We start from the raw sequence: 26689 nt of genomic DNA on the forward strand, positions 1-26689 counted from the left end.
TTTTGCATCAAGAGGTTTTTATTGTGAATATTTTTTTCCAACAGGGTCAAACATCAACATTAGTACTTATTAACAGATCTGATAACAAAACACATCAATACCTGTGTGAGACTTTCAGGTGTGTTCAGAGAGGAAACCAGAGGGAAAGCTTTACCATTTATTAGATGTTTGTAGAAAGGCTAGGCGTTAATGAAGGGGCTCTCAGTGCAGCTCTTTCAGATGGAGGTTAAGAAAAGTCAACCAGCGGTTAAATAAAGTCCTGGCTGAGACACATCTGTGAAGGTACTGAAGAACCAGACCTGCTTCTGAATTATCGCCTTATTCAGATGTCGCTAAGTGCTAACAGGCTGATTAGGAACATTGTAAAAAGTTGCACGATGGTTTTTTTGTGACACTGCACCAGTTGACACATCATCAGCTCCCCACTTTGAACTAAACACAGTGAATAATTGTTGAAAAGCGGCGCTCTCTGGATTGTTTAAACCACTCGGTTCTGGTCTCTTTCCCACCTATGGCTGTGGGGGGGCTCCGAACTTGGCACTCAGCTTGGTGACCAGGGCCATGATTTTGGGGTTGTTTTGATACTTTGAGATGTTGGCCGGGTTCTGCGCCACATCCTGGAATGCAGCCATGACCTCAGGGTCCTGAATTTGGACAAGAAAAACAGACGCTGTCACCTTTAAAAGCCACAGTCCACCACAAAGAACCTAAAGCTCGCTATATACGGGCCTTTTACACAAAGCTTACTACATATATTGTCTTAAAGAATGTGCAAATCTTAACAAAAATTTCAGTTATTAAATAAAAGTAAAACTCCTATAGATTGATGACACAGTGATATATTCAAAGCATTTGCCCTATTAATTTGAATAATTATAGCTTGCAGGTAACAAAAAGCTAAAATTCAGTTTCTAAGAAACAGGAGCTTCAACTTTTAGATGAATCCCTGCTCCAACGCATCTCAATCAAACGGACGGCTCATTACCAGGCCTCCTCAGAGCTGAATGACTGCATGTGGATGATGGAGCTCAGCCATTTGACTCATGTGTATCTAAAAGTTATGGGACAGTAGCCCTGATCTAAGGAGTATTGTCAAGATGAAGATGAGCTGAAAAACACCGTCAAAGCCCCTTGGGCTACCTTAAAGACTTAGCAGACCAACAGGCTGGTTGCCTCCATGCTACGCTGCATTGATGCAGTAAATCAAGCAAAAGGAGCCCAGACCCTAAATGCCTTTACTGTAGTACATAGACATTTGTTTCAGTTCACTGACATTCTGGAACAAAACCAATTAGCTGTAAACCACAATTATCAAAACGAACATCTCAGATATATCACGGTGTGTGCAATGAACATTAATAACTAATTTCAAATTTCAGTGAAATAACAGAAATAAATTAACTTCTTGATGTTGTCCTAATTTATTTAGATGCACCTCTAGTCCCGTTGCTTATACCACCATGGTGATTCAGTGTCGATTCATTCGTTGTTGGGTTTAGGGACTGAACTCTGCAGGACATTTATGTAATAGTGACCGTTTCTTTTTGAAATGTAAAGCTGACTGATTATCCAAAACCACGAACAAAATCTCTTTTGGTCTACCCACAACCAAATGAGTTTTCCCTTTACAACTGTTTGGATTGCAGCATTTGAGTCATTTCAGAACCCTTATGGCCCTGATTTTATGACATGGTTGTTTTAAATTCTCCAAATCAAAATAATTAACTCCAGACTTAGAAGCTGAGCATCTTTGAACATGTGACCGAGGTGGTTTGACATGAGGGATTCGTGTTAAATTTCGGAGTCACCTTCATGGCGTTGAGCAGCTCAGGATCCTTGAAGAGCTCACCCAGACCGGGCATACCACCGGGGGCCCCGCCCGGGAATCCAGCAGCTCCTGCATAGGAACAGACCCAAACCGTGGCTACATGTTCATGACGTTCAGAGGAAAGTTAGCCGGTGATTCTGACTGATGCATCACTCAAAACACAAATCCATTAACAATCACATAAGGAAGATTTCAGGTCAAGAAACATCATCATACTCTGTGTAGCAGAAAGAAACTGAGCACCCATCACGCTTCCACTCTTACCTGGGAAGAATCCTCCTCCAAACTGCCTTGCTTCCTCTTCCTGCTGTAGTGAAATGGAAAAGGTGAGGCATATTGAGTGGATTGTTTTCACTTAAAATAAATTTCCCTCACAGACTCACCCTCTGTGCTCGTGCATGCTCCTCTCTAGCTTTCTTTACGCGCTCCTGTTTCTCTTTGATCTCCTTCTCTTCCCTCTTCCGCTCATATTTGCGTCTGTGTTCCAGGATTTTATTGGCCTGACAAACAGCAAATTAATGGAAATTAAGCAGATTTATCATTATTGATGTTGATCCCTGTCTGTAATGTTGCAGAGCCTTCATTATTCCCTGTTTTTGTACCTTGGGCTGGACTTCCTTCAGCAGCGCACTAGCGTCATCATCGTAGTCAAGTTTACAGGCTGTGGCCAGGTCTTTGGCTGCCTCCTCCCAGTGACCAAGCAGCCTGCGCAGACAGACACAAAAATCACAAACAAGGTAGCATGTGTAGCAAAATGGGCAAACCTTTGAACCTTTGCCCATTTTGACACAATACAACTGCTAACTGCATTTTTAATGTGATAGACCAAAATTAAACCCATTGGGATACATTGCTGTGTTTGACTTGTCCGGGAACTCGAAAAAGCCAACATCCGATTATCAAAAACACGCAGCTATGTGTTGCAGAGGCAGCATCATGCTGTGGGAATGCAGCAAAACTCCGGAGTTTTATTTGGATTTTGCTTCTGCTTCACAATGATGCTGTACTTTGTGTTGGTCGGTCACATAAAAACCAATTAAACACACTGAGGTTTGGCAATGTTCGCAAATCAGTTTCTGATTTGAATATACAGTCAGTCAGTCATTTTCTACCACTCATTCCATAGTGGGTCACGGGGAAGCTGGTGCCTATCTCCAGCAGTCTATGGGTGAGAGGCGGGGTTCGTCCATTGCAGGGCAACACACATACAACCACGCACACACTCATTCACACACCTAAGGGCAATTTAGAGTGACCATTAACCTAACAGGCATGTCTTTGGACTGTGGGAGGAAGCCGGAGTACCCGGTGAGAACCCAGGTATACACGGAGAGAACATGCAAACTCAATGCAGAAAGACCCCCGGGAATTGAACCCAGGACCTTCTTGCTGCAAGGCAACAGTGCTACCAACTGCGCCTCCGTGCAGCGCTGATTTGAATATACATTTGAATATAAAATGTAATCCCTGAAAGTGCTTGAATAACAAGTAGTCAGGTGTGATCATCTGTAGGTTCCACAAATCATGAAATACCACAAGGCTGAAAATGCCTTCTGAGGTTCAGAATGTCGGGTCAATTCACTGCTTTGTTGGGCCCTCATCTAATTTGTGAGGTAAACATTCTACTACGACTCCTAGCATGCATTGCAGCTCTGACGTCACCAACAGAGGTGATAAATAGCCGCTGAAGCTAACGCTAAGGGCCATTTCCAGCCGTAGTGTGCCGAGTCTACGCGAAGAGTCAATCTCTGAAGAAATAAAAGCTCACGGGTGGGTTTAGTTTTATCCTCCACACTGGCCATTCCAGGAAGAGCTTGGCAAAGCTGGAAATCTTGTCGATATAAGAGGGTCCGGAGGTTTATATATCAATCGAAGATCGTAGCCGCTACCCAGGCAAGGTGAAGAACCCAAAGAGGTTTTTCAAGGAGACAAATTTCCTCCTTGTTTGTTTTAGTCGACTGCCAAAGGTTCTTCATAGTTTCCCCGTTTGGACAACAGAGGAGAAATTGACCATTTTGAGTTGTTCACGGACGTGTGACATCTAAAACTAATACAACCCCTCCTTTCTTCATACCTACAACCCATCCTCAGACTCGCCGTTTTGAAGTAATTTCTTTCTTTTTGTTATAAATTTGATAGTTTTCTTGCTAGTTCGGGCAGGGTGAGGGGTAGATTAAGGTGATCTAGGACCGTCACAGTTAATCCAACGTATTAACTTGGTTATGCATGAATGTTATTGAACTTCTCTGCTTGCTGTTCTAATGTTCTACTGTCGACACTCAGTGCGCATCCTTATTTCTGGTTATTAATTTATCCCTTTTCGTAGAACAGTGCGTACTTAATTAGATGAAAGTTGTTGGACCATAATAGTTGATTGTAAGAGGGACTATTGGTTTAATAGATTTTCACACAGATAAAGACACAGCGTTTGTTTTGTGTAAGAGTGATTATCTGTCAACTAAGGTTAGTGTTCCACGCCATTCGGTAAAATGGTTGACAACACAGTGACCTTTAGTGTGGTTTTGGCTAATAATTCTCAGTTATTAATGACAATTAACTAATTGTAATAATTTAGTGCAGTGAGCCCAATAATCACAACACCAGAGTGTATGTCTGGTATATATGTGTAAGAAATTATTTTTGGTTAGAATTGTTGGTAAGAATTTATTACTTCTACCAAAACAAAATTGTGAAATTGCCATTTTTTTTTTTTTAAATGAGTAAAATGTTCAAATCAAGGTTTGATGTAGGAAATCAAAAAGAATGTCATTTAAAATTTTAAGCAATTTAAAAATGACTATCTTTTAAGCATTATCAAGACCTGGGAAATTATAAAAGCAAACACTATTTTCTTCAATGATACACAAGAACCCAGAAATGAAGAAAGTTCTAGCAGAATACCCTTCCTTGCAAGGTATTACATCCAGGTCCACAATATGAGGAAGTATAATGTGCCACGGACCTGTTGAGCTGGGTTACATGTGTCAACATCGTGGGTTTGATGATGTCACTTGTAAGCAAGGAATAATCCCTCTGAGAAAACACAGTAGCTGAGCAGCAGAAGCTCTCGTGTACCTGTGAGCTTTGCCCCTCCACTTGTAGGGCTGTGCAGAGTCTGGGTTGATGCTGATGGCTCTGTTGCAGTCTCTGATAGCTGCGTTGGGTTTCTGCATTTTAATGTACACACTAAAACACACATAAAAACATTTAGAACAGGAGGAGTTATAGATCTGAATGAAAATACACCCCTGAGATGCTCACCTCGCCCTCTTGGCGTAAAGAATGGCTAAGCGAGGGTTCAGCTTGATGGCTTCCGTGAAAAGATCCAACGCTTTCTGAAGGTCACCTGGAATCAAGATGGAGGTTATGAAGACAAAGAATCCCTTTTAGTCTTAGAGATCATTTTCATTAATTTCTCAAAGACTATAACCAACCTTCTCCTAGAGCGTTGATGGCTTCAATCTTCTTCTCATTGGCTTGGTCCATCATCTCCTCTGTAATCTGTGTAAAGATGTTCCGATTAATCATTTCAAGCCAATGTCTGAGTGAACTGCTAACACAAGAGTGAATACAGCTTTAGTGTGAGTACAACGTATTCATTGGTATAAGAGAAATATTTTACCTCAGTGTTTTCAGGTTCTCCCATTTCCTGCGGCTCATCTGTGTCCGGCTCAATCACTCCCTCGTTGTCGATTTCTAAAACAAATAAGCATCATGTCTTTTCATCCCAACGTAGACATTCCAGGTACTCTTATCTGTGTTTGTCAGCTTCCCATCCTCTTATCCTCCACTTATCTGAGGTCTGTCCATACTAAAAACAATGGAGCCAAAGAAGATTTAATACAAATTCTTGGCTTCCTGGGCTGTACTAATACAATGTACTTTAATGTATGACAATAAACTGCAAACAGTATTCCATTTAGCTAATTAGATGTGTCAATTACAGAAAGCCGGTTATAGACATATGGAGAAAATGGGAAACAATGATCTCAAGTGTCAGCTTATGAAAGTTTTAACATGGATTACATTGAAATGGAACAGTTCTTTCTTTAAAAATATGCTTTGCGTTGATGACATTGACAAAAAAAAACAAAGGTGGTGTATAGAGGCGGGCTAATCTATTGGTACACCTGGTATAAAAGAGCCTTTAAATAAATAAATAAATCGATCTTTTTGCAGGAGCATAATATCACCAGATGTCTTACATGTTTTCGTGTACAAATTCCACACTTTTCCAGGCTCAACCTACCACTTCTTAGTCCTTTATGTTCATTTTAAAAAACAAACTAGAAATGTTGACTGTGAATCTATGGCAGATAGTTCTACTATGGCCAAGTTTTAAGTTTAGACCACCTAAAAAATAGAAACATGAAGGAAGGAAGGAAGGAAGGGAGGGAGGGAGCCTTTTCTGTCCTACCATCACAAACCATGAGGAGTTTACTGAACTAGGACATTAACTGCACCTGTATACTTCACTCAGTGTGAAGCCGAGGTAAACAAAAAAATCACCTCATCACTACTACACTGTTAAGTAGTAGTAGTAGTAGTTGTTGTTGGAGTAAGGACATCATGAACCTTTTAAAATACCAGACTTTAGACAGAAATCTGATAGGCTGAAAAAGTGTCATCACTGGATCTTTAAACGGGTTAATGATCCAAACATATGGCCAAATCAGAACAGAAAGGGTTCACTAGATACAAAAATCAACCTTCTGTGATCATCTCAGTCCCCAGACCCAAATCCTGTTGAACTTGGTGGGGGGAGCTGAAGACAAAAGAGCATAACAGAGAACCCAGAACTCTGGATGATCTAGAGAGATTGTGCAAAAATAAATGGTCAAAGATTCATCTCTCTGTAAATAACAGGAGAAGTGCTTTTCTACTGGCAAAAGGGGGTGTTACGGCGTATTAACAGCAGGGGTACCAATAACTGTGTCACCGGTAAGTGCACAGAGTGAGTAAAAGTGTGGGTCACACTTGATTTGCCATTTGTCCACTAAAAGACCCTCATTGCTGTGATGAAAGAAGCATAGGAATCTCTTCAATACCTATTTCGCTCTCCTCGCTCTCAAAGTCCACAGGAGGCTCAGGCTCAGGAGGCGGCGGAGCTGAAGGGGAAGGACCACATGGACAGCCACCCTAAACATCATACAATACCCCGTCACTCATAGCTGTTCTCTTGTCACTTTTCAAAGTGTTTTTGATGAAAGAAGAAAACGTTTGATTAGACGACGATCTGCACGTCACCTGGCATGAATCCTGCTTCTTGGTCGGAGGAGGGATATTGGCGCCCATACTGTGAATCAAAATCATGAGGAATTAGTAAATGATCAAAGGACCCACCCTTATTTTTCAATCATTTCATGGTGCTGGATGCAACAAAACCTTTTTAATCAATCTATGAGAATATTCTAAACCCAGTCTTTATGCAATTATTCGCAAAAGTATAACTATCCAGTTATCCAGTTACAACAAACTTCCATTTATGTCATCGATGTGAGGCCATAATTAAGTGATTTGAGTCTGTTGTAGTTGCAGAGACACATCTAAAACTTGCAGCCCTCAAGGACCAAAGTTTGGTTAAGATCGAAGCATATAGTTCAACCCAAAATTATCCATACCCCTGGCACATTTAGATTTACAGTTATTCCCATTCAACAAAGAAGTTAATTTCTGACAGGAAATGAGACCGGCATCTCTCAAAACACAAGAATTCATTAAAAAAAAGGTATAATCTTAAGAAACAAATGTTTTTATTTACATTTTATTTGGAAAAAATGGCATGTATAAAATGTATATCCTTCTCAATAATCAATCAAAAAATGTTTTTTGGCCTTACAGCAATACAACCGTTCTTTTATTTGCTAAGCAGCTGTTTAAATACAGTGCCTTGTGAAAGTATTTGGCCCCCTTGAACTTTTCAACCTCTTGCCACATTTCAGGCTTCAAACATAAAGATATAAAATTCTAATTTTTTATGAAGAATCAACAACAAGTGGGACACAATTGTGAAGTGGAATGAAATTTATTGTATGTGTTAAACGTTTTCAACAAATAAAAAACTGAAAAGTGGGCCGTGCAATATTATTCGGCCCCCTTGCGTTAATACTTTGTAGCGCCACCTTTTGCTGCAATTACAGCTGCAAGTCTCTTGGAGTTTGTCTCTATCAGTTTTGCACATTGAGAGACTGAAATTCTTGCCACTCTTCCGTAAAGGCCAGATTTGTGCAGTGTACGACTGATTGTTGTCCTATGGACAGACTCTCCCACCTCAGCTGTAGATCTCTGCAGTTCATCCAGAGTGATCATGGGGCCTCTTGGCTGCATCTCTGATCAGTCTTCTCCTTGCTCGAGATGAAAGTTTAGAGGGTCTTGGTAGATTTGCAGTGGTCTGATACTCCTTCCATTTCAATATGATTGCTTGCACAGTGCTCCTTTTGATGTTTAAAGCTTGGGAAATATTTTTGTATCCCCATTCAGGCTTTAAACTTCTCCGCAACAGTATCTCGGACCTGCCTGGTGTGTTCCTTGGTCTTCATGATGCTCTCTGTGCTTTGAACAGAACCCTGAGACTATCACAGAGCAGGTGCATTTATACGGAGACTTGATTACACACAGGTGGATTCTATTTATCATCATCAGTCATTTGGGACAACATTGGATCATTCAGAGATCCTCTCTGAACTTCTGGAGTGAGTTTGCTGCACTGAAAGTAAAGGGGACGAATAATATTGCACGCCGCACTTTTCAGTTAAAAAAGTTTGACACATCCAATAAAATTCATTCCACTTCACAATTGTGTCCCACTTGCTGTTGATTCTTCACAAAAAATTAGAATTTTATATCTTTATGTTTGAAGCCTGAAATGTGGCAAGAGGTTGTAAAGTTCAAGGGGGCCAAATACTTTCGCAAGGCAGTGTACTTCCACTAGTGTGTAAATCATTTATTTTTGGTGATGAACTCCAAGTCTTTGAGGTTGGAAGGCCTCACTGCCATCACCCTAATCTTTAACTCAGATTCAAGTCAAGACTCTAGATGGGTCGCTCCAAAATGTTAATATTACTTCCCAGTGGCATTTTTGCATTAGGGGCCCGTGGGGCACGGCCCCACCAGTGGGGCTGTTTTGTACAAGAAGATATATGTTTTTTTAATAAATCAGATATAAGATATACATTTTTATAATTTCTTTTATAAATCAGACACAATAATGTGATTGAGCTTAAGGTAATAGTGTAGTAGTGTGTGAATTTGTCTCTGTGCTTATGCTGCTCGCCAGTTTTCGCTCTGTGGGGCACAGCAGAGTTGGCCCTGTACGGCCACTGTTATGAGCTGGACAAACTGTTGCGCGTGCGCGTGCTCAACGTGCACTTTAATTTTGTAAGTAGGGCCAGGCGGCCAGGGCCCCTGAAGTGTTCCCATTGGTTGATACAAAAGGGCGGCCATGCCCTTTGCGATAGCTGTTCTTTAGCTAATGAGGGACTGATACGAAATATAAATACAGTAGGCTACTAATGATGAATTGTGTGGACTACTTAACGACCGTTCGATTTTGCATCTTGCCATTTGAGGAGAAATTGGAAATGAAACGTTTGGGACCACATCGACCAGATGACTTTACCATTTTTCAAGAAGGTAAAGATAAAATAAGATCCTTTAACCAGGAGTGGTTCAAAAGGAAAACGTGGCTAACGGCTAGCATTTTGAAAAAATCCCTGTTCTGCTTTCCTTGTCTTCTCTTTGGAGGGGAAACTGTCTGGACGACAACTGGATTTAAAGATTTAAAACATCTGTCAGAAAGGCTGGTAAAACACGAAAGTGGTGCATCACATGTGGATAATGCTATCAAGTTAGCTTTACTAGGGACAACGAATGTTGCATCGCAGCTTGACAGGGCATACCAGCGTGGTATTGAACAACATAACCGACAGACTGAAGAAAACAGGTATGTTCTCGGCTGAATTATAACCTGTATAAAACTTTGTGGAAAGTGTGAGATTGCCCTGCGTGGACATGACGAGTGTGCTGGTTCCTTAAATCCCAGCATTCTTAGATGCATATTTGAGAAGATGTGCGAGGGAGACTCCAGACTCAGGAGCCATTATGATGCCCAACCTTATTGTAAGGGCACCTCAGCAGTCATTCAAAATGAACTTTTAGATTGCATGTACAGTGTTTACAAGGATGAGGTTTTTCAGCAGGTGACAAATGCACCCTTTGTTGCCGTGGAGGCAGATGAGACAACCGATGTGTCTTGTAAATCACAAATGGTCATCGTTCTGCGCTATATGGTAAACGGCACAGTGACAGAAAGGTTTTGGGAATTTATTGAGGCGAAAGACAAAACGGCTGCTGGTTTATCAAATGCCATATTTTCATCTCTTGAGCCTCTGAACCTGACTGACAAGATCATAGTGCAAACATATGACGGGGCTGCAGTAATGAATGAAGGTGTGCCTGGAGTTCAGACTCTTCTGAAGGAGCGATATCCAAACGCCCATTTTGTGCACTGTTACGCACATCAGTTAAACTTAACACTTCAACAAATCTGCTCAGCAAGGAAAAAGTGTTTTTTGCTATCTGTCAGCTTTCGCCACCTTTTTCTCTTGTTCACCCAAGAGAACAGGTGGTCTTGCCGAAACATCAGATAGGCGCATCCCCAGACCTCCAGAAAGCAGAACTGTTAATGCTGTGTGGGAATGCCGTGAAGAGATTAAGAAGTGTTTGGACCACATTCGCACAACAGAGGGATGGGACAGGGTGACCATCAACGAGGCCTATGGTCTGTCTATGCACCTGCAGGAACCAAAGTTCCTTCACTTCTTGCAGTTCTTTTCCGAGCTCATGCCAGAAGTGGACATATTTTACAGTGTACAGCAAAAACGGGACATTGATGCAGCTGGCATCAACCACGCGATGAAAACCTTCAACAGAAATGTAGGACGTCTTAGGGATTGAGCTGATGTGATTGTGCAAGAAAGTAATCCAGAAGGAAGTAAGAGGAGGAAAACCAACACGGCTACAGTCATGAAAGAGGCCTGTGACACCGTGATGAGTCAAGTGGAGGAGAGGTTCTCTAGGAGTGACCATTTGATGGCAGCAAAACTCATTGATTGCACACTTTTCTCCAAGTTTGTGCAGTCATTTCCAGAAGCTGAACTGGAATGTGCCATTAAACTATGGCCAATAACAAATAAGGCAAAGCTGAAAACCGAGTTGATGTCCCTATACCAGCACAGTGAACTCAGCAAAGACAACACCGCGCTTTCTTTATTGAAGTCCATTAATGAAAACAACCTCCAAGAGGCCTCATCTGAAACCGTGACACTTCTCCAAATCATCATCACAACACTAATGACAAGCACTGAATCTGAGAGAAACGTCTCCACTCTAAAAAGGATAAAAACATTTACATGGAATACAATGGGACAGCAAAGACTGAATGCCCTGGCAATGCTGGCCATTGAAAATGAACTTATCCATGGACTGTTTGACTTCAACAGCAAGGTCAGAGAGAAGTTTGCACACATGAAGGACCACTGGGCTTACTTCCTCTTCAAGAAGTGAACCTCACTGGTGAGTCTAATATATTGTTATGCTTAATTATCAACTGTTGACTGCTGCAGGGGTTAAAGCGATTTTTCAGAATATATGATGTTTTTTCTATCAGGGTCCTAATGTATCTTTAAAATACACATTACTTTGTTGCTGCTGGGTTTATTGTTTAATTCAATTAATCAAATCTTCCAAATGATGCAGGTGATGCGTTCAGTTTCCGACAACACAATGGACAGCAGCATTGTTTGTTGTGTGTGCTGTCAGTGTTCATACGACCATTTCATATGGTTCTGATTGAACAATCTGCTTGTAGTTGTTAGTTAGTAAAAAACATGGATTCTTAAACACTTTGGTACTGTTGATAGAATAAATTATGTCATCACATCTTCATTATTCTGTGATTACGCACTTTGTGCACAGCAAGTTGTATTTGTATTGAGGGTAAGGTTCAGTGTTATATGTTCATGTTTGGATTATATTATCAGATTTTCTGGTATGAATAGCCTGGGCCCCACCAGAATTTCCATACCAAAATCTCCACTGTTACTTCCACTGAGAAGAAATGTCACATTAAAAGACTAACTCTAAATCTGCCAGGGGGATGAATCCTTTTGGGCTTAACTGGATTCCCAAAAGAGTTACAGGTGTACCCGGACCAAAAGGTGGTTCAACAGTAGTAGGTGGTTCCAGCAACAGTTTAGGGGGGGCTGAACACAAATGCATGCCACACTTTTAGGATATGTGTTCCTGAACGTCACAATTAAGCACTACCTTGTGTTGGTCCATCCCTTGAAATAACAATAAAATATGTTAACAAAATGTTTTTTTGTTTTGTTTAATAGGTAGGAAAACATTTGCAAGGCACTGTATTGTTACAAATTCCCACCCATAGATAAAAAGGTGTAATTTGGTTTATGGTATTAAAACTGGAAAAACTCCGACAGCAACACTTTAAATCCTTCACAAACACCCCTATTAATCCCACAGAGGCCCATATAATGATTAAGGCTGGTTTTTGGACATTTTTAAATCAAATGGGTGTTGGCCATTAGTCTCTGCGGGTGGTTTGTGTTACAACAACACACACAAACACAAAAAAATGGCTACTGGTTTTTACTGGAAGGTGGGAGGGTCAGAGCACGTGGTCAGTCCGCAGGGTGTTAATGAATTAAAATATTATTGTGAACGAAAACAAAGATTGTGTCTAATTATTTCCCCCAGTAAAAAGTGAGCCATCGCGGGGTGGATCAGCCGTTATGTTTCAGAGACCCTGACCTCTGCAGCCAGGTGCGGAAGAAGCCCATTTCTGGAAGGTGCAGGATTCCTGGATTGGACTCGCACAACTGCACGAAGCCCTTCAGCTCTGTCACTTTTCGTGGGTCCATGCTGGCTCGTCAAGGTGCAGCACACGGAGCGCTGCGAGCGGCCTGGAAGCAGAGAGAAACACAGGCAACAACTCAGCCAGGTGGGGCTTTGTTTATGTGCTGAGCTGATTAAGCCCTTCGTGATAAGCTAGGTAGTGCTAGCATACTGACACACAATTTACGTGAGCTACCAGCTCTTGTTATTTTATTCATCATACAATGTTGTTAAACCGAAATATAGCCACAAAGGAGTCTTCAAAACAAATACATTAAGAACAAGTTAAATAAATATTGCAATAGCTGAAAGCGAGAACTTTCTGGAAATGTGGATCAGTGCGTGACGTATCGACCCTTTGACGCATGAAAACAACGCTGCGATAAGCACCGTGATTGAATGAAATTCAATATTGCATGCTTTTGGGGGGAAAAAAAGTAAACAAACCTGACTTAAATTTTTTAGAGAAGAAAAGCACTGCAGAGGAAGGTTGCAGTCGTTTTTTATCGCCACAACACTGCTTCACTAGAGACGGCGTCGCTTCTGAGTTTTATTCAGGCGAAAAGACGGACAGACCGAGAATATATGTGTAAAATTTGCCCTCGTCACAGATTGTCAGGCAGATTTCACCGGTTGGCATTGGTTACATGTTTTTAATATAAATTAGTTTCGTTACGAACGCCATGTTGTATGTTAAAAAATATGTTTAACAAGTATTGCTGTTTGGTTTGATTTTAATATAATTTTGCTTTAAAACAGACCAACAACTCCTGGACCAGGAAGAGGGAAGCAGAAAGAGGAAGGACGTTGATTCATTTTGTTATTTTCATGAAAAAAACTAAATGAAATGAGAATTTTGATTTTGTATAATCCCCCCTTTTTTAAGTACTTTTTGAACATTCTACAGCTTATTCCAGGGGATCCCATGTGGTGAACTCAAGCCATAGCAGACATCTTCCTGCAGCCGACAACAGCCTCAGTAAAAGTGAGAAGTTCAGATGAGCTAAAAATGGTTCCTATTTCCCCTTTCTGAATCATTGAACAGTTTTCTAGAAAGTCTGCCTTAAGGTCTGTTTTTAGGACTGACTGAAAAGGACAAAAAGGCCCGTATCACATTTTCCCCTAATTTTTTTTAAAGAATATTGGAATAATGGCAGTGTAATGGTCTGTGTCTGCTTTGCTTCTTCATGACCTGGATGACTTGCAATCATTGATGGAACCATAAATTTTTGATCTCTACCAAAATGCCCAACCATCAATTTGTCACCCTAAGCTCATGTGCAACTTGGATTTTGAAGCCAGACGATGATCCAAAGCAGTCCAGCTAGTCAACATCTTAATGGCACCAAAACAAAATTAAATTGTCTTAAATTTGATTTAGATGGTGTATTGTGTTTTGAAACAGGCTGTTCATGATAAAAAACTCTCCAATGTGGCTGAATTAAATAAATTCTACAAAACAGAGTAGGTCAGAATTCCTCCCCAGTGATGCACAAAGACTCACTTCTTACAAACGAACATAAACATTTCAAAATGAAATTTGATATTTATTTTGGTTATCTTTGTAAGCCATTAAAACATGTTTGATGATCTGAAACATTGATGTGTGAGAAGGCAAACAGAATTAATCAGTATGGGGACTGTATCAGTCTACATAACCCACACACGCTGTAATGTTTATGTATTTTGTTTAAATTCAATTTTTATTTTTCAAAAATGATTCAGCAGCATCTTAGCAAATGGCTGTTCAGATGTATGTATGGTGCCTGAAAAACCAAACTCAGGGCAGGAATTTCCCCATTCGAATGAGCGTGGCTAATAGAGCAGCGAGCTAGCAGAGGCAGCTGTCAACCACTAAAGAACGGTTACTTTGGATGATTTTTACCGTAGGGAGGTTCAAACCTACCTGCTGCTGCTTTGTTTTAGATAGAACTTCTTGTTTCTTGGTTGGTTCTGCCTCCTTCTGTCCCCTGCAGGACGTCATGCTGTGAATGATCCTTGGTGTCCTCCAGCAGCAGCAGCTTTAATAACAATGTTGTCCCCAGCCTGCAGCTCCATGCGGTCTGCTGTCAGGCTGCTGCCGCGGCGGACACGGGCTGGAGGTGGGTCACAGCGCTTCTGATAATTCATCTCATTTATCTGACAGTCGACTTCTACTAAACTCAAACACAGACAGCTTATTTCAGCTTTTACATGCATATAGTAAACTTCAGCATACATGTAGAGTTTGTACTGTTCTGACAGGCTTCACACTGGATATTTAGTTTGATCTTCATTCACAGGGTTCCTTCACTGTCTTGGAAAGTTTAAAAAGTCTGGAATTTTGTGGATAAGAAAGAAAATAAGAGTATTGGAAAAATATATATATATTTATTCCTGTTTTTCCCTCTTTATGTCCTTCCTTGTATACTCCCTTATGTTTTTCCTATCTTCCTCAGTTATGCCCAGCCTTAATTTGTTCCTTTCTTACTTCCATGTCCTTCCTTCTTTTTTAACATGTCCTTTGGTTTTTCACTCATTTCTGATTTCTTTTCATGGCTTCCTTCTATTTTTACTTCCTTTCCCTCATTGTTCATCCTCCCTTGCATCCTACCTCTATTCCTTGCTGGTGTCTTTCCTTATGCCTGTCTTTCTCCTTTCTTTCCTTATATCCTTACTGCCTTTCACCGTGTTCTTCTTTTTCTTTCCTTTGTCCTTCCCTCTATCCTTATTTTCTTGTTTTATTTGTTATTTCCTTATGTCCCCCTTCCTTATATACTTCCTTCTTTCCTCCCTTCCTTCCTCCATTAATCATTTTCTTTTTTCCTTCTTTGTGACCTTCCTTCTCTTCTGACTTGTCTTTCATTCTTGCTTTTCATGTGACCTTCTTGCTTTTTTCCTTCTTTCCTTTCTTATATTGTTTGTTTCTCCCCTTCTTTTCTTGAGTAGTTTCATCTCTCCTCCCATGTTTGCTTCGTTCCTTCAGTCCTCCCTTCGTTCTTTCCTTGTCTCTCCTTCTTTCCACGTGTTTCATTCAATCTTTCCTTCTTTCTTTAAAATCAATGCAAAAGACTAACAATCCAGTGAAAACTGAGTCTGGAAAATAGTGGAATAACAGCATTTCTTTGTCTAATAACGTAAAGTTGATAGATAAAGTTTTAAAAAACCTTTTTCAGTGTTTGTGACGTTAAACTGAGACCATAATAATTTGTTTCCAAACTTTTTCCACCTTTTAGTACGATGCATCCTGTATATTTCAGTATAAAATTAACAAAAGGTGCAACAATCTGTGTGCAAACCCTTAAACTAACACTCTGCCAAAGCACATTTTGTTTAATTTTCAACATTCAATCTCCTTTGGTAGGTCTTTGTCAGCATCCCCCATCTTTATTTGGAAAAACTTGTCCACTTTAGCTGATAGATTGTGAGGTCTCACAGTCTATCAGGATTTTATGTCAGATTTAGCTCTGGTCTCTGGCCAGGCTAGGCAAGGTGTTATACAGTACGTTTAATGCATGTCTCAGATCTTGAAAGACCAAGCAGATCCAGTCAAAAATATAACATCAGTCTTGTGTTTAACAGATGTTTCTTCTCTAAAACCAAAACACTGAATTCGAGTCTTGGACAGAATAAGACACTCGGCACCATCAAAGGCCAGCCCTGTCAAATCTGTAAAGCCAGATCAACTTGTTTAAGAATCGGTTGCAATGTTCTTGTTCCAAGTAGACAATCATAGGATCAGCCCCTGTAATACATCAGCGATATTCTTTATATATGTGATTGGTTTTGAAAGATAACATGCTTCATCGATAGAAGCAGCTTACATGAATACACGACACGCATCTCAGAGGAAAAAATATGATCTTGACAGATTTGCACAGCATTTTAAGTTCATATTGGAGATTTCCCATGCTCTCAACATAAAGCAAACGAATCGCTAAGCGGCGGGAACGAAACCAGATGCAAAACGAGCCGGTATGTTCCGAATATCCCTGCATAATTAAGCCTGGACTTTTTTTCTGATCTCCGCTCTTCATTGTCAGCTCAGCTGGCCGCCCTGCAGCGCATGTTCATGTGTTATAGATCAGCTGTTCGCCAGCGTGCAGCAGAGCTGATCTCCCTGACTGGAGCAGAGGAGAGGTTTGTCCCAGCTACTGCACCCTGTTGACGGTCAGACCTCTCGGGAGTCTCTCCAGTCCCTGGTTCCCAGAGGCGATCAGACTCTAACACTGACTCTTAAAGGAACGACTCTCAACCAGTTTCTACTTTTAGCTCTTTTTAATCTAAATTAAGGAAGAGGAATGATTACAGAGATCAGCGCTGAGGCTCCCGTCTCGGACCGTGGATGTTCCCTCCCTCAGTGATTATCAGTAGACTGTGTCACCATTGTGGTGTCTATCTGTTAGATTGTGTAGTAGCAGGTGTCCATCCTTAATCTAAGTGTCCTGTAGCTTTCTAATCAACCCAGTTACAGCCTGCTCCACCATCAAACCCAGTGCCCCAGCCACAGGTCATTCATGACAAACCTTGGGCCATTTATCCTTGTACTGTATGTTTATGAGCTTCTTATCCTGTTGTAACAAAAAGGAAACATTAAAATGTATGCTTAATATTATTATGGTATAAGTGGGAAAAACAGCTATGAGTCATATAAATAAAGGTTATCCCTAACAGGTTGATATGGCAACGTTTAGGGCACAATGGTCCAGAACAATATCAGCGCCCCAGAAATTGTCGCCTCTTGCGTACTTGATGACGCGCTCGCCCTGCGTGTGTGCAGGGCGGTGGGCCGGTGGTTCACGCACTGAAGTGAACCACCAGCCCATTAAAAACTAACCCTTGTCCCTACACACACGCGTACGCGCACACTAAGCTGCTTCTATCGGTGAAGCAGGTTATCTTTCAAAACCAATCACATATATAAAGAATATCGCTGATGTATTACAGTTCCCACGGTCCCTGAATGCAACAGCTGGGAATATGTTGTTCAGCAGCTGTGTTGAGCTGTCAGTCATGATTCCGCACCCCGTGATCTGAGGCCCCGCCCCCCATACGAAAACAAGGCCAGAAGTTTGAAGCTGAAAAAAAACTCTGCAAGTTCGGAAAAAAAACTTGAATCTGAAAAGTAGTTTTGAACTTTTTTTTTTCCAGTTTCACATCAGTTTTTCTTTTCAGTTGCAAAACTTTTTTTCCAGTTTTCAAATTTTTTGGGGGGATGGTCAAAATAAATTTTCAGGTTCAAATGTTTTTCTTTTGAACAAACTTTTATTTATCAGGTTCAAATTTTTTCGTTTGAACAATTTTTATGGCCCCAATTTAGCTCCATACTGCTGGTGGAGGAGAAGAGAGGAGTGTTGAAAGGTAGATTTGGTCCTTGGATCACGGTCAGAACAAACATTCTCGATCAGATGAATGCGTCATTCCTTCTCCTTTCAGCACCAGCCTGGAATGTGAGCAGCTCTGGTAGCTGCTGCATTCAGAAGCTAGAGAGGAGATAGCAGCACACCAGAGAACTTCTCCACAGACGGGGATCGTTGGAGATGACCACTTAGACTTAGGCTGCTGACATCATCATGAACAATACAGCAAATACTTATTACTTATTAATACCTCATTTACATCTTCCTTCTGCATATATATAGTGTTTAGATTATTGTACTGTATCTTGTCTAGATTAATATACATTTTTTTGAGTTTTTAAAATTTTTTCCAAATAAATTTTTTTAAAGCATTTTACAGTCTGTAAATATCCAAAATAATTCTGTACGATATTGTTTGTAATTTTGTTCACTTTTTATTCATGGTAATTTATTATTGTTTCTATTATTTATTTATCCTTCCTACTATTACCGTATTAGAAGTGCATCTTTAACCTGTCTTATTGAACTATTTAATTTCACCCTATAGGGGGATGATAAGTTTAATCTTATCTTTATATTAATAATTGTATGATTGATATAGACGTTTATGTGCTTATTTACTGGACTGTTAAGGGGTTGGATCCCTCTGCAGTTTAGCCGGTAGCGTTTTATTAATTCATCGTTATTCATTGTTCAGAGAATATCTCTCCGTTCTCTCTGTCTTTCCACCATCTTCCCTGCTTAAGACACTCTTAAGCCCACAAAAAGTCTTCCTCACTACTATTAACGTTTCCTCACATTAGGAACTCTCTTATGGCCTAAGATGCTTTATGAATAACTTTTATCTTTTCGAGGGAAAATTCTAAGAAAAATCCAAGAATTCGAGAAATTCTAAGATTTATCTTAGAATGACGTCATTAGGAGCTACTTTTAGTCTTAGGATTCTTTGTGAGTACAAGCCTTGGGCTTTAATTGCATTTAGTCTTCTTTAGTAGAACTCCTGTCAGCCTGCCACATCTTGAATTGGCTACATATATGCTCCTTAGATCTTCAGATTTTAGCAACATCTCATCTCCACAGATCTTCTTAGTCAACCTACTGTTTTTTGGGGCAGATTTAAAATTACTTCTTGAATCATTAAATCCCTCTACACTTTCAGCTTTCCAGGAGGCAGGTTGTGGTTAAACCTGACTCTTATGTCCATCCAGAAGCATAATGTAATGTTCATATTTTCATCTGCCATCAAAAAAATGAAGAAAGTAGAAACTCATGCTGCTTCTTCTGTGTCTCTGTCAGCTTCTTGGCAGCCTCTCTGACCTGTTCCCATATTTTTTCATCAATCCAGTTTTTTTAAAGGGACTGTAGACTTGTTATTTCTCTAGTTATTGATTATGATCTCCACTTTGCCATTTTACATACATACAGTAACTTGTAAAAGTATTCATACCCCTTGAACTGAAGTATGGCCAAACATTTCAGTCACTAAATGTGCAAAGCTGGTAGAGACATACCCTAAAAGACTTGCAGCTGTAATCGCAGCAAAACGTGGTTGCACAGTATTGACTCAGGGTATGAATACTTTTGCACGATGCCCTTTTCAGTTTAAAAAAAAGAAAATTGTGTATAATTTTCTTTCCACTTCACAACTGTATACCACTTTGTGTTGATCTTTCACATAAAATTACAATAAAATATATTTTATGTTTGTGGTTGTAATGTGACATTATGCGAAAAGGTCCAAGGGGTGTGAATACTTTTACATTCCACTGTACACTATATTGCCAGAATGGAGGGTCACCTCCCTAAATCATTGAATTCATATGTTCCAGGTGCAGAAAATCCAGCCGCTAGGCATGCAGAAAGAAAGCGTCACTCTCAGGACATCAGAGACATCTCTGCTGCTAAATAAATCGCAGGCCACGGTTAGATGTATTATATACCAAAGTGCAAGTGATTGGGGATGACAGGTGCCGAGATATTTTGGACAATTTCATGCTCCTAACCTTCTGGGAGCAGATTGGGAATGGCCCCTTTCTGTTCCAACCTGACTGTGGGCAAGTTCTTAAATCAAGGTCCATAAAGACATTAAACCCTTTTTCAAATCACAATTCTGCAATAAATAAAACCAAACCTCTTCCATCACAGATCATTCTGTCCTTTTACATCATACAAAAAGATACACTGAGATCATGGGCTATGTGAGCATTCAGATCATGTAGCAGCAAATGTGGAATCAGTTGGGCGTGACTAATAAATTGTAGCCTTTACCTGAGGGAATTTCCCCAGGGCTGAGCTCTGTGTCACGATCCTCATGCAGGCTATCCAGAATGCAGCCTATGCTTTAAATACAAACAATGTTGTTCCACACGTTCCTCAGCATGTTATAATCCTGATCAGATTCTGCTGATCCAGATATTTCTCATATCAGATGGACACTTTAGGATGATATCAGGTCTCTGATCTGTGTGCACCTATGAACTGAACAGCTGATGAAGCCTGCACAAATCCTGACTTCAACCCAATGGAACATGTTTGGGATGAATTAGAATTAGATTAAGAGCCAAGCCTTTTAATCTAACATCAGTGTCTGACCTCATAAATGCGGTTCTGAAAGAATGATCAAAAATACCCATAAACACACCTAAACCCTATGAAATGCCTTTCTAGAACAGTTGAAACTTGTTTAGCTACAAAAGGAGGCCTGGCATCATATTAAACCCTACTGAGTAGGAATGATTTGTCCCTCATGCTCATGTGTGTGCAGGCTAAGAAGCGAACACTTTTGGCAATATAGTGGATATGTAATGCTGTGTAATCCTTTTTGCATCCTTCTCCTGACTGATACTTTCGCACAGTAAGATCTTTTTGGTCGTTTGTAACCTTTTGGCAAACTGGGTTTAGCAAAAGGATGCAAATGTCTATAAAATGCTACTAAGACAGCTGAAGTTTACTTCAGGTTCATCCTATTCACAATAATTAAGAGCCGGTGGGAATTCCGTAAGACTAAATGATGAAATTAAATCCGGTATCCCTTTAAACGGTGTGCACACCTATACAGTTAGGTTGGTTTTTTTTTTTACAGAAAAGTGGCGCTTTAACTGGAATATGTAAGTCTTTTAGAGTCACTGATGGATGCAGCAGTAATATAGTACATTTTCACAATCTGAGATTATAAAGATAACTGGGTTTGTGTTTTTCTGCTCCATCAGATTTATAATAAAATTCTACAAGTAGATAGTGCTGAAAACATGATTGACATTTGACAAACAAAAATTAAAAAACTCACTATTTGACTTTTTTTTAACTGTGATGGTCCTCTCCTTTTTCTGTAGGAACTCAGCTCTGGTATGATACCTCTCAGCCGGCCCACTCTCGGCTCCACCAGGCTCACGTGTTCCCCTTGCTCGAAGCAGGTCCCGTTCCGCGTTCTCTCAGACCCCTCGTCCACTTTCTCCGGGCAATCAAGAGCCCTGCAGAGGTATCGCTCATGCAAACGGCGGGTCGGATCACAGCTCAGGTGTGTCAGGGGTTTCATGTGCAGCATGTTTTTCTCAGATTTGGTGCATTTGCATCAGCAGAAACACCGATTAACATTGTTTTCTCTCAGGCATTTAGGAGGACGATGGCTTTATCACAAGGCGACGTCGACGAGTCGGTCCTGTTTGCTAAGGTAGGTTCTAGATTCAATGACCTCTGCTGTGTCCTTAATTTCTTCTGTAATTTGTGGACCCTAATAATTTTAAGTTGTTGTTAAAACTTGTCACCAAGAGTAGAAAAACTTCAGCATTCAGAAGAATTCAGAAGAACACTAGTGATGTTTTTTTACAATGCTGGGAAAATGTATTTGCTACCTTACAGATCTCATCTGTGTTCTCTTACGCCTAAATGTTTACAGTTGTCAAACAAATTTTTATATCAGCTGTTATCGGTTTTTGGCTCATTTTCATTAGCCACATGCAGGCCTGATTACTCCCAGACTCAAAACAATCACTTAAACAGAACCTGTCTGACAATATGATGAAGACTAAGAGATCTCGAAAAGCAACACATCATACTGTGATCTAAAGAAATTCAAGAATAGCTGAGAATTAAAGTCATTAACAGATATCACTCTGGAAAGGTGATATCTATCTTCTTAATCCATTCCAGAGTTGAACTTTTTGGAAGATTTGCATCCCAATAAATGTGGCGTATAACAAACACAGCATATTAGAAAATTGACAGCCAAACATGGTGGTGGTAGTGTAATGATCTGGAGCTGCTTCAGGACCTGGATGACTTGATGAAACTCCGGCCATGGGTTATGCAGAAGGACAATGGACTGAAGCACTTTAGCAAGTCCTCCTCTGAATGGCTCCAAAAAATAAAATGCAGGTTCTGGAGGGGCCTAGTCAAAGCCCTTACTTAAATCTGAGGGGACTGCTATGGCACGATTATGTTCAGATCGTTCATGCTTAATAACCGTCCAGAGTGACCAAATAAAACAATTAAGAAAGAACAGGACAAAATTCTTCACAGCAGATTTCCAACTATTGTAAAAATGTCAACACAGTTTTTCCCACCATTTGTGGTTCAGAAGTTTAAATTTAGAACAAAATACTTTTTCTCAAGAGGCCAGCTTGGTTTGGATAGGTTTTTTTCCTTAATAAATGAAATCATGATTTGAAAACAGCATTCTTTTATTTAGCCGTGCATCTTTGTGTGGTGATAAAATTAGTTTGATGATCTGAAACATGGACGTGTAAAAAACAAAAACAGAAGAGTAGGGGATAAATATTTTTCCACCTCAATGTAAACCTCACAAAGACTCTTCTTATTTTTCCAGTTTGATTTCGAGAATCGGATCCATGGTGCCAACTTCCTGGCCTACCCCCCTGTGGTTGCCGGAGGAAATCGGGCAAACACGCTGCACTACATTAACAACAACCAGATCATCAAGGTGATCCTTACATTTGAGGCGCAGTTAAATCTTGCTTGTTCTAAATAGTTAGTGGCTGCTGTTCAGTCGTGGCCAAACGTTTTTGCAGTGATTAAAAACATTCAAACACAGTGGTTAAATGCAGAGAGATCAAATGTAAAGATAAAAGAGATTAATAATAATTGTATTTGATGAGAGGAAAACTTTATATCAGGATAATTAACTCAGAAACACAAGTTTAGTTGTGAAAGACTGTCTGAAATCAGTCTGTAGATCTAATTAGGCAAATGGTTGCTGTTAAGAGGGGAAGATGGGATGGAAATCAATGGTTTTGTACATTTAGAATGACAACTTGCAGAGAAAAATCTGCAAGCATTATTACTTTGCATAAAAACGACCTGACATGTGCAGAAACGTCTGTTAAAAGTATTTTACCTGAAATAACCATGTTCTGGATTATCAGGACATTTAAGATGAGAGGCTCACTTGCTGTGAGGAGGCGCTCTGGAAATCCGTGTGCAGCAAGTACCATGACAATCTGCAACTGAGGAGGGAGCTGTAGAGTAATGTTGCCACCAGAGCTTGTTGAATGTTAAGACTTCTGTGAGAGCATCTGCACAGCCAGTGACAAGCAGGACATCAATCAAGACACTTATCTCCTAGAAAAGCATCAAGAATAGAGAGAGATTCTGATGGAGGTACCAGGATGGACCTCCGAAGACTTGTTGGTTCTCCACCGTGCAGCATCTTCCAGCAGTCCAAGCACAGTTTGCTGATGATGTTTTTATGTTCCAGGAAATGTGTCACAATCAAAAGTCAAAACAAGCTTTCTCAAAGTTTTGGCTCTGTAGTCTGGAAGCTCTCCAGATCCTTATCCCAAGTATTTAAACCGCGGGTCAAGACTCTGAAAGCAGGTGGACTAACTCTGAACACTGAGATATAAACATTGCTTGTTTAACCGACATTAAAACGTTTCATGGAGACAATAAACAAAGTAAAAATTTTGAGGTCAGAAACGTTATTGGACTTCCCTGCAGATAAACGGCAGTAATTTAATGAACAGACTTTACTTCCATTATACTTGTACAATGAAATTGCAAACATTAACAAAAAGGGCACAAAAAGACAAGATACAGTTGTTAAGGATGTAAATAAATAAATAATCCATTAGAAAATGCGGCATTTGCACTATGTTTTATTTAGGGATATCAGAAATGATACAAACAGCTGAAACCAGGCATTTGAGCTGCTGTTTTCTCCCTGTCTGACATTAAATCAGATTAAATAGCCTTGAAAAGCCCAGTTGATGATGTAATGACTTTCTAAGCTTCTGATAGGCTAATTCACAACATCTGTGGAGGTATTTTAAGGCAACACCTCAAACTCGCTGACTCCTTGTGTGACATCATGGAAATCTAAAAGAAAATCAGGGAAGATGTTAGAAAGAGAATTATTGACCCAAACAAGTCTGGCTCATCTATGGGTAGAATTTCCAGAGGCGAGATGCGAGAGATTGTCAAACAAGTCCTCTACCAACATGAGCTGAAAGCCACTCATACCTCTTTTCCATTCCCAGCTTCACTCTGCTCTGCCTCATGTGCTGTGCAGAGTAAGATAAACTCTCACCGTCGCTCATTATGTCATCTTAAAACAGTGAGGTTGTGGACTCCAGACCACCCTCCAGTCCACAACTCGGGCGACAATGGCCACAAATGTTGTCATGATTTTCAACCCCCGGCACAGCTTTTGGTTTTTACCCGCTGCGGCCATTGTGGTCCATAATATTTTTGTAGTCACTCTGGAGTTTTTTTGAGCTCCTCCTGGCACTGCTGTGTGCGGTGAAATCTGTGGCTCGTTATTCTCTCCGCTATCTCAGTGAACACCTTCTCATGCCGCAGACATATGGCTGACCACACTCAGGCCAATCAGTGAAGATCAGCCTGTTCACATCACATTTCAGCCCTGCTCAGCCCCCGATGGGACCTGCCGATGAGCAGGGACCAAGAAAGCAACAGCAATGGTCGCAAAACCGTTAATGCCTATCCCATCTGTGAAGGACGTGAGGTGGCAACATCATGATGTTGGGTTGTTTTGTTGCAGAACGGACTGGTGCGCTTCACAAAATAGATAGCATCGTGGGGAAAGAACATTATATGGAAACAGTGGAGCCACATCTCAAGGCATTTGCCAGGAATTTAACGCTTGGAACCAAAAGGGTCTTCCAAATGCATATAGACCCTAATCACACCACCAAATTAGTTACAATGTGGCTTAAAGAAAACTAAATCAATGTTTTGGAGTAACAATCACAAAGCCCTGATCTGAGTTCTATCGAAAAATTGGAGACGCAGCTGAAAAGGTGTGTAGCCATAAACTTGACCCAGTTACACCAGTTCTGTCAGGAGGAATGGGCCAAAATTTCAACAAAGTATTGTGAGAAGGAAGAAAACTCAAAATGCTGGAACCAAATCAGGCTATTCTACCGAATACTAAAGAAATGGAAGTAAATTATGAATTCAAGCATAATAATAAAAAAGATCTGTCTCTTATTATTCTGCCATTTAGCATATTTAAATAATGTGAGTTATCCTAATAGACCTAAAGCTGGAAAATTTTAGTCACATTCAATTTTAGACAACAAGAAAAATGGGTTATGTGAATTTTTCTAAAGTATACGTAAACATCTGATTTCAACTGTGGTTGGCTTATGTATTTTCAATTAGGACAGAAAATATTAAGTGTTTTTCATTTGTCTGCTCTTTTTTTGTTTTTACACTAAGTAGCTGCAAATTTTGATTCTGCAAGTTTTTTCTCCCTGTATCCTTAATCAGGATGGTGAAATGGTTCTTCTTGATGGTGGCTCTGAGTACTTTGGTTACGTCAGTGACATCACTCGAACGTGGCCAGTGAATGGGCGGTAAGTGTGACTGAATAATTTAAAGGCTTAAGGATGAACCAAAGACTTGAAATAGTTGATAATATACAGGGGTTGAACAATGAAACTGAAACACCTGGTTTTAGACCACAATAATTTATTAGTATGGTGTAGGGCCTCCTTTTGTGGCCAATACAGCATCAATTCGTCTTGGGAATGACATATAGAAGTCCTGCACAGTGCATGAAGTGCTCCAAAATCTCCTGATAGCTAGCTGCATTGACCTGCCCTTGATAAAACACAGTGGACCAACACCAGCAGCTGACACGGCACCCCAGACCATCACTGACTGTGGGTACTTGACACTGGACTTCTGGCATTTTGGCATTTCCTTCTCCCCAGTCTTCCTCCAGACTCTGGCACCTTGATTTCTGAATGACATGCAGAATTTGCTTTCATCTGAAAAAAGTACTTTGGACCACTGAGCAACAGTCCAGTGCTGCTTCTCTGTAGCCCAGGTCAGGCGCTTCTGCCGCTGTTTCTGGTTCAAAAGTGGCTTGACCTGGGGAATGCGGCACCTGTAGCCCATTTCCTGCACACGCCTGTGCACGGTGGCTCGGATGTTTCTACTCCAGACTCAGTCCACTGCTTCCGCAGGTCCCCCAAGGTCTGGAATCGGCCCTCTCCACAATCTTCCTCAGGGTCCGGTCACCTCTTCTCGTTGTGCAGCGTTTTCTGCCAGGTCAGAGGGATTTTAAGCCATTCTTCTTGCAGGATAGTGGTCAGGTCACTACGTGATACTGGTGGAGGAAAAC

At 40.5% G+C, this 26689-nt stretch overlaps 1 protein-coding gene and 1 pseudogene across 2 annotated transcripts; one reads left to right on the plus strand and one right to left on the minus strand.

The window, feature by feature from the left end:
* Positions 1-12798, minus strand: LOC124864276 (hsc70-interacting protein-like). 2 transcript variants are annotated; one of them, XM_047358993.1, is made up of 12 exons: positions 12659-12798; positions 7076-7124; positions 6877-6967; positions 5451-5524; positions 5263-5329; positions 5090-5174; positions 4904-5014; positions 2431-2533; positions 2212-2328; positions 2093-2132; positions 1809-1897; positions 1-644 (listed from the first exon to the last, which is right to left on the minus strand). In XM_047358993.1, the coding sequence occupies exons 1-12, from the start codon at positions 12766-12768 to the stop codon at positions 510-512; spliced, it is 1071 nt and encodes a 356-aa protein (XP_047214949.1). In that variant the 5' UTR covers positions 12769-12798; the 3' UTR covers positions 1-509. The 2 variants fall into 2 exon arrangements, with proteins under 2 accessions (XP_047214949.1, XP_047214948.1); XM_047358992.1 differs by having other exon boundaries at positions 2093-2135.
* LOC124864274 overlaps positions 12726-26689 on the plus strand; it is a 17777-nt pseudogene continuing 3813 nt past the window's right edge.

The sequence above is a fragment of the Girardinichthys multiradiatus genome, chromosome Y, assembly GCF_021462225.1.
Source record: "Girardinichthys multiradiatus isolate DD_20200921_A chromosome Y, DD_fGirMul_XY1, whole genome shotgun sequence".
Taxonomy (NCBI): Eukaryota; Metazoa; Chordata; class Actinopteri; order Cyprinodontiformes; family Goodeidae; genus Girardinichthys; species Girardinichthys multiradiatus.

Coding starts and splice junctions, on each gene's coding strand:
- LOC124864276 (XM_047358992.1), bottom strand. CDS start 12,768: ATGGACCCACGAAAAGTGACAGAGCTGAAGGGCTTCGTGCAGTTGTGC. Junction 7,125..12,658: donor TTCCGCACCTGGCTGCAGAG/GTCAGGGTCTCT, acceptor TTTGATTCACAG/TATGGGCGCCAATATCCCTC. Junction 5,015..5,089: donor CTTTACGCCAAGAGGGCGAG/GTGAGCATCTCA, acceptor TGTGTGTTTTAG/TGTGTACATTAAAATGCAGA.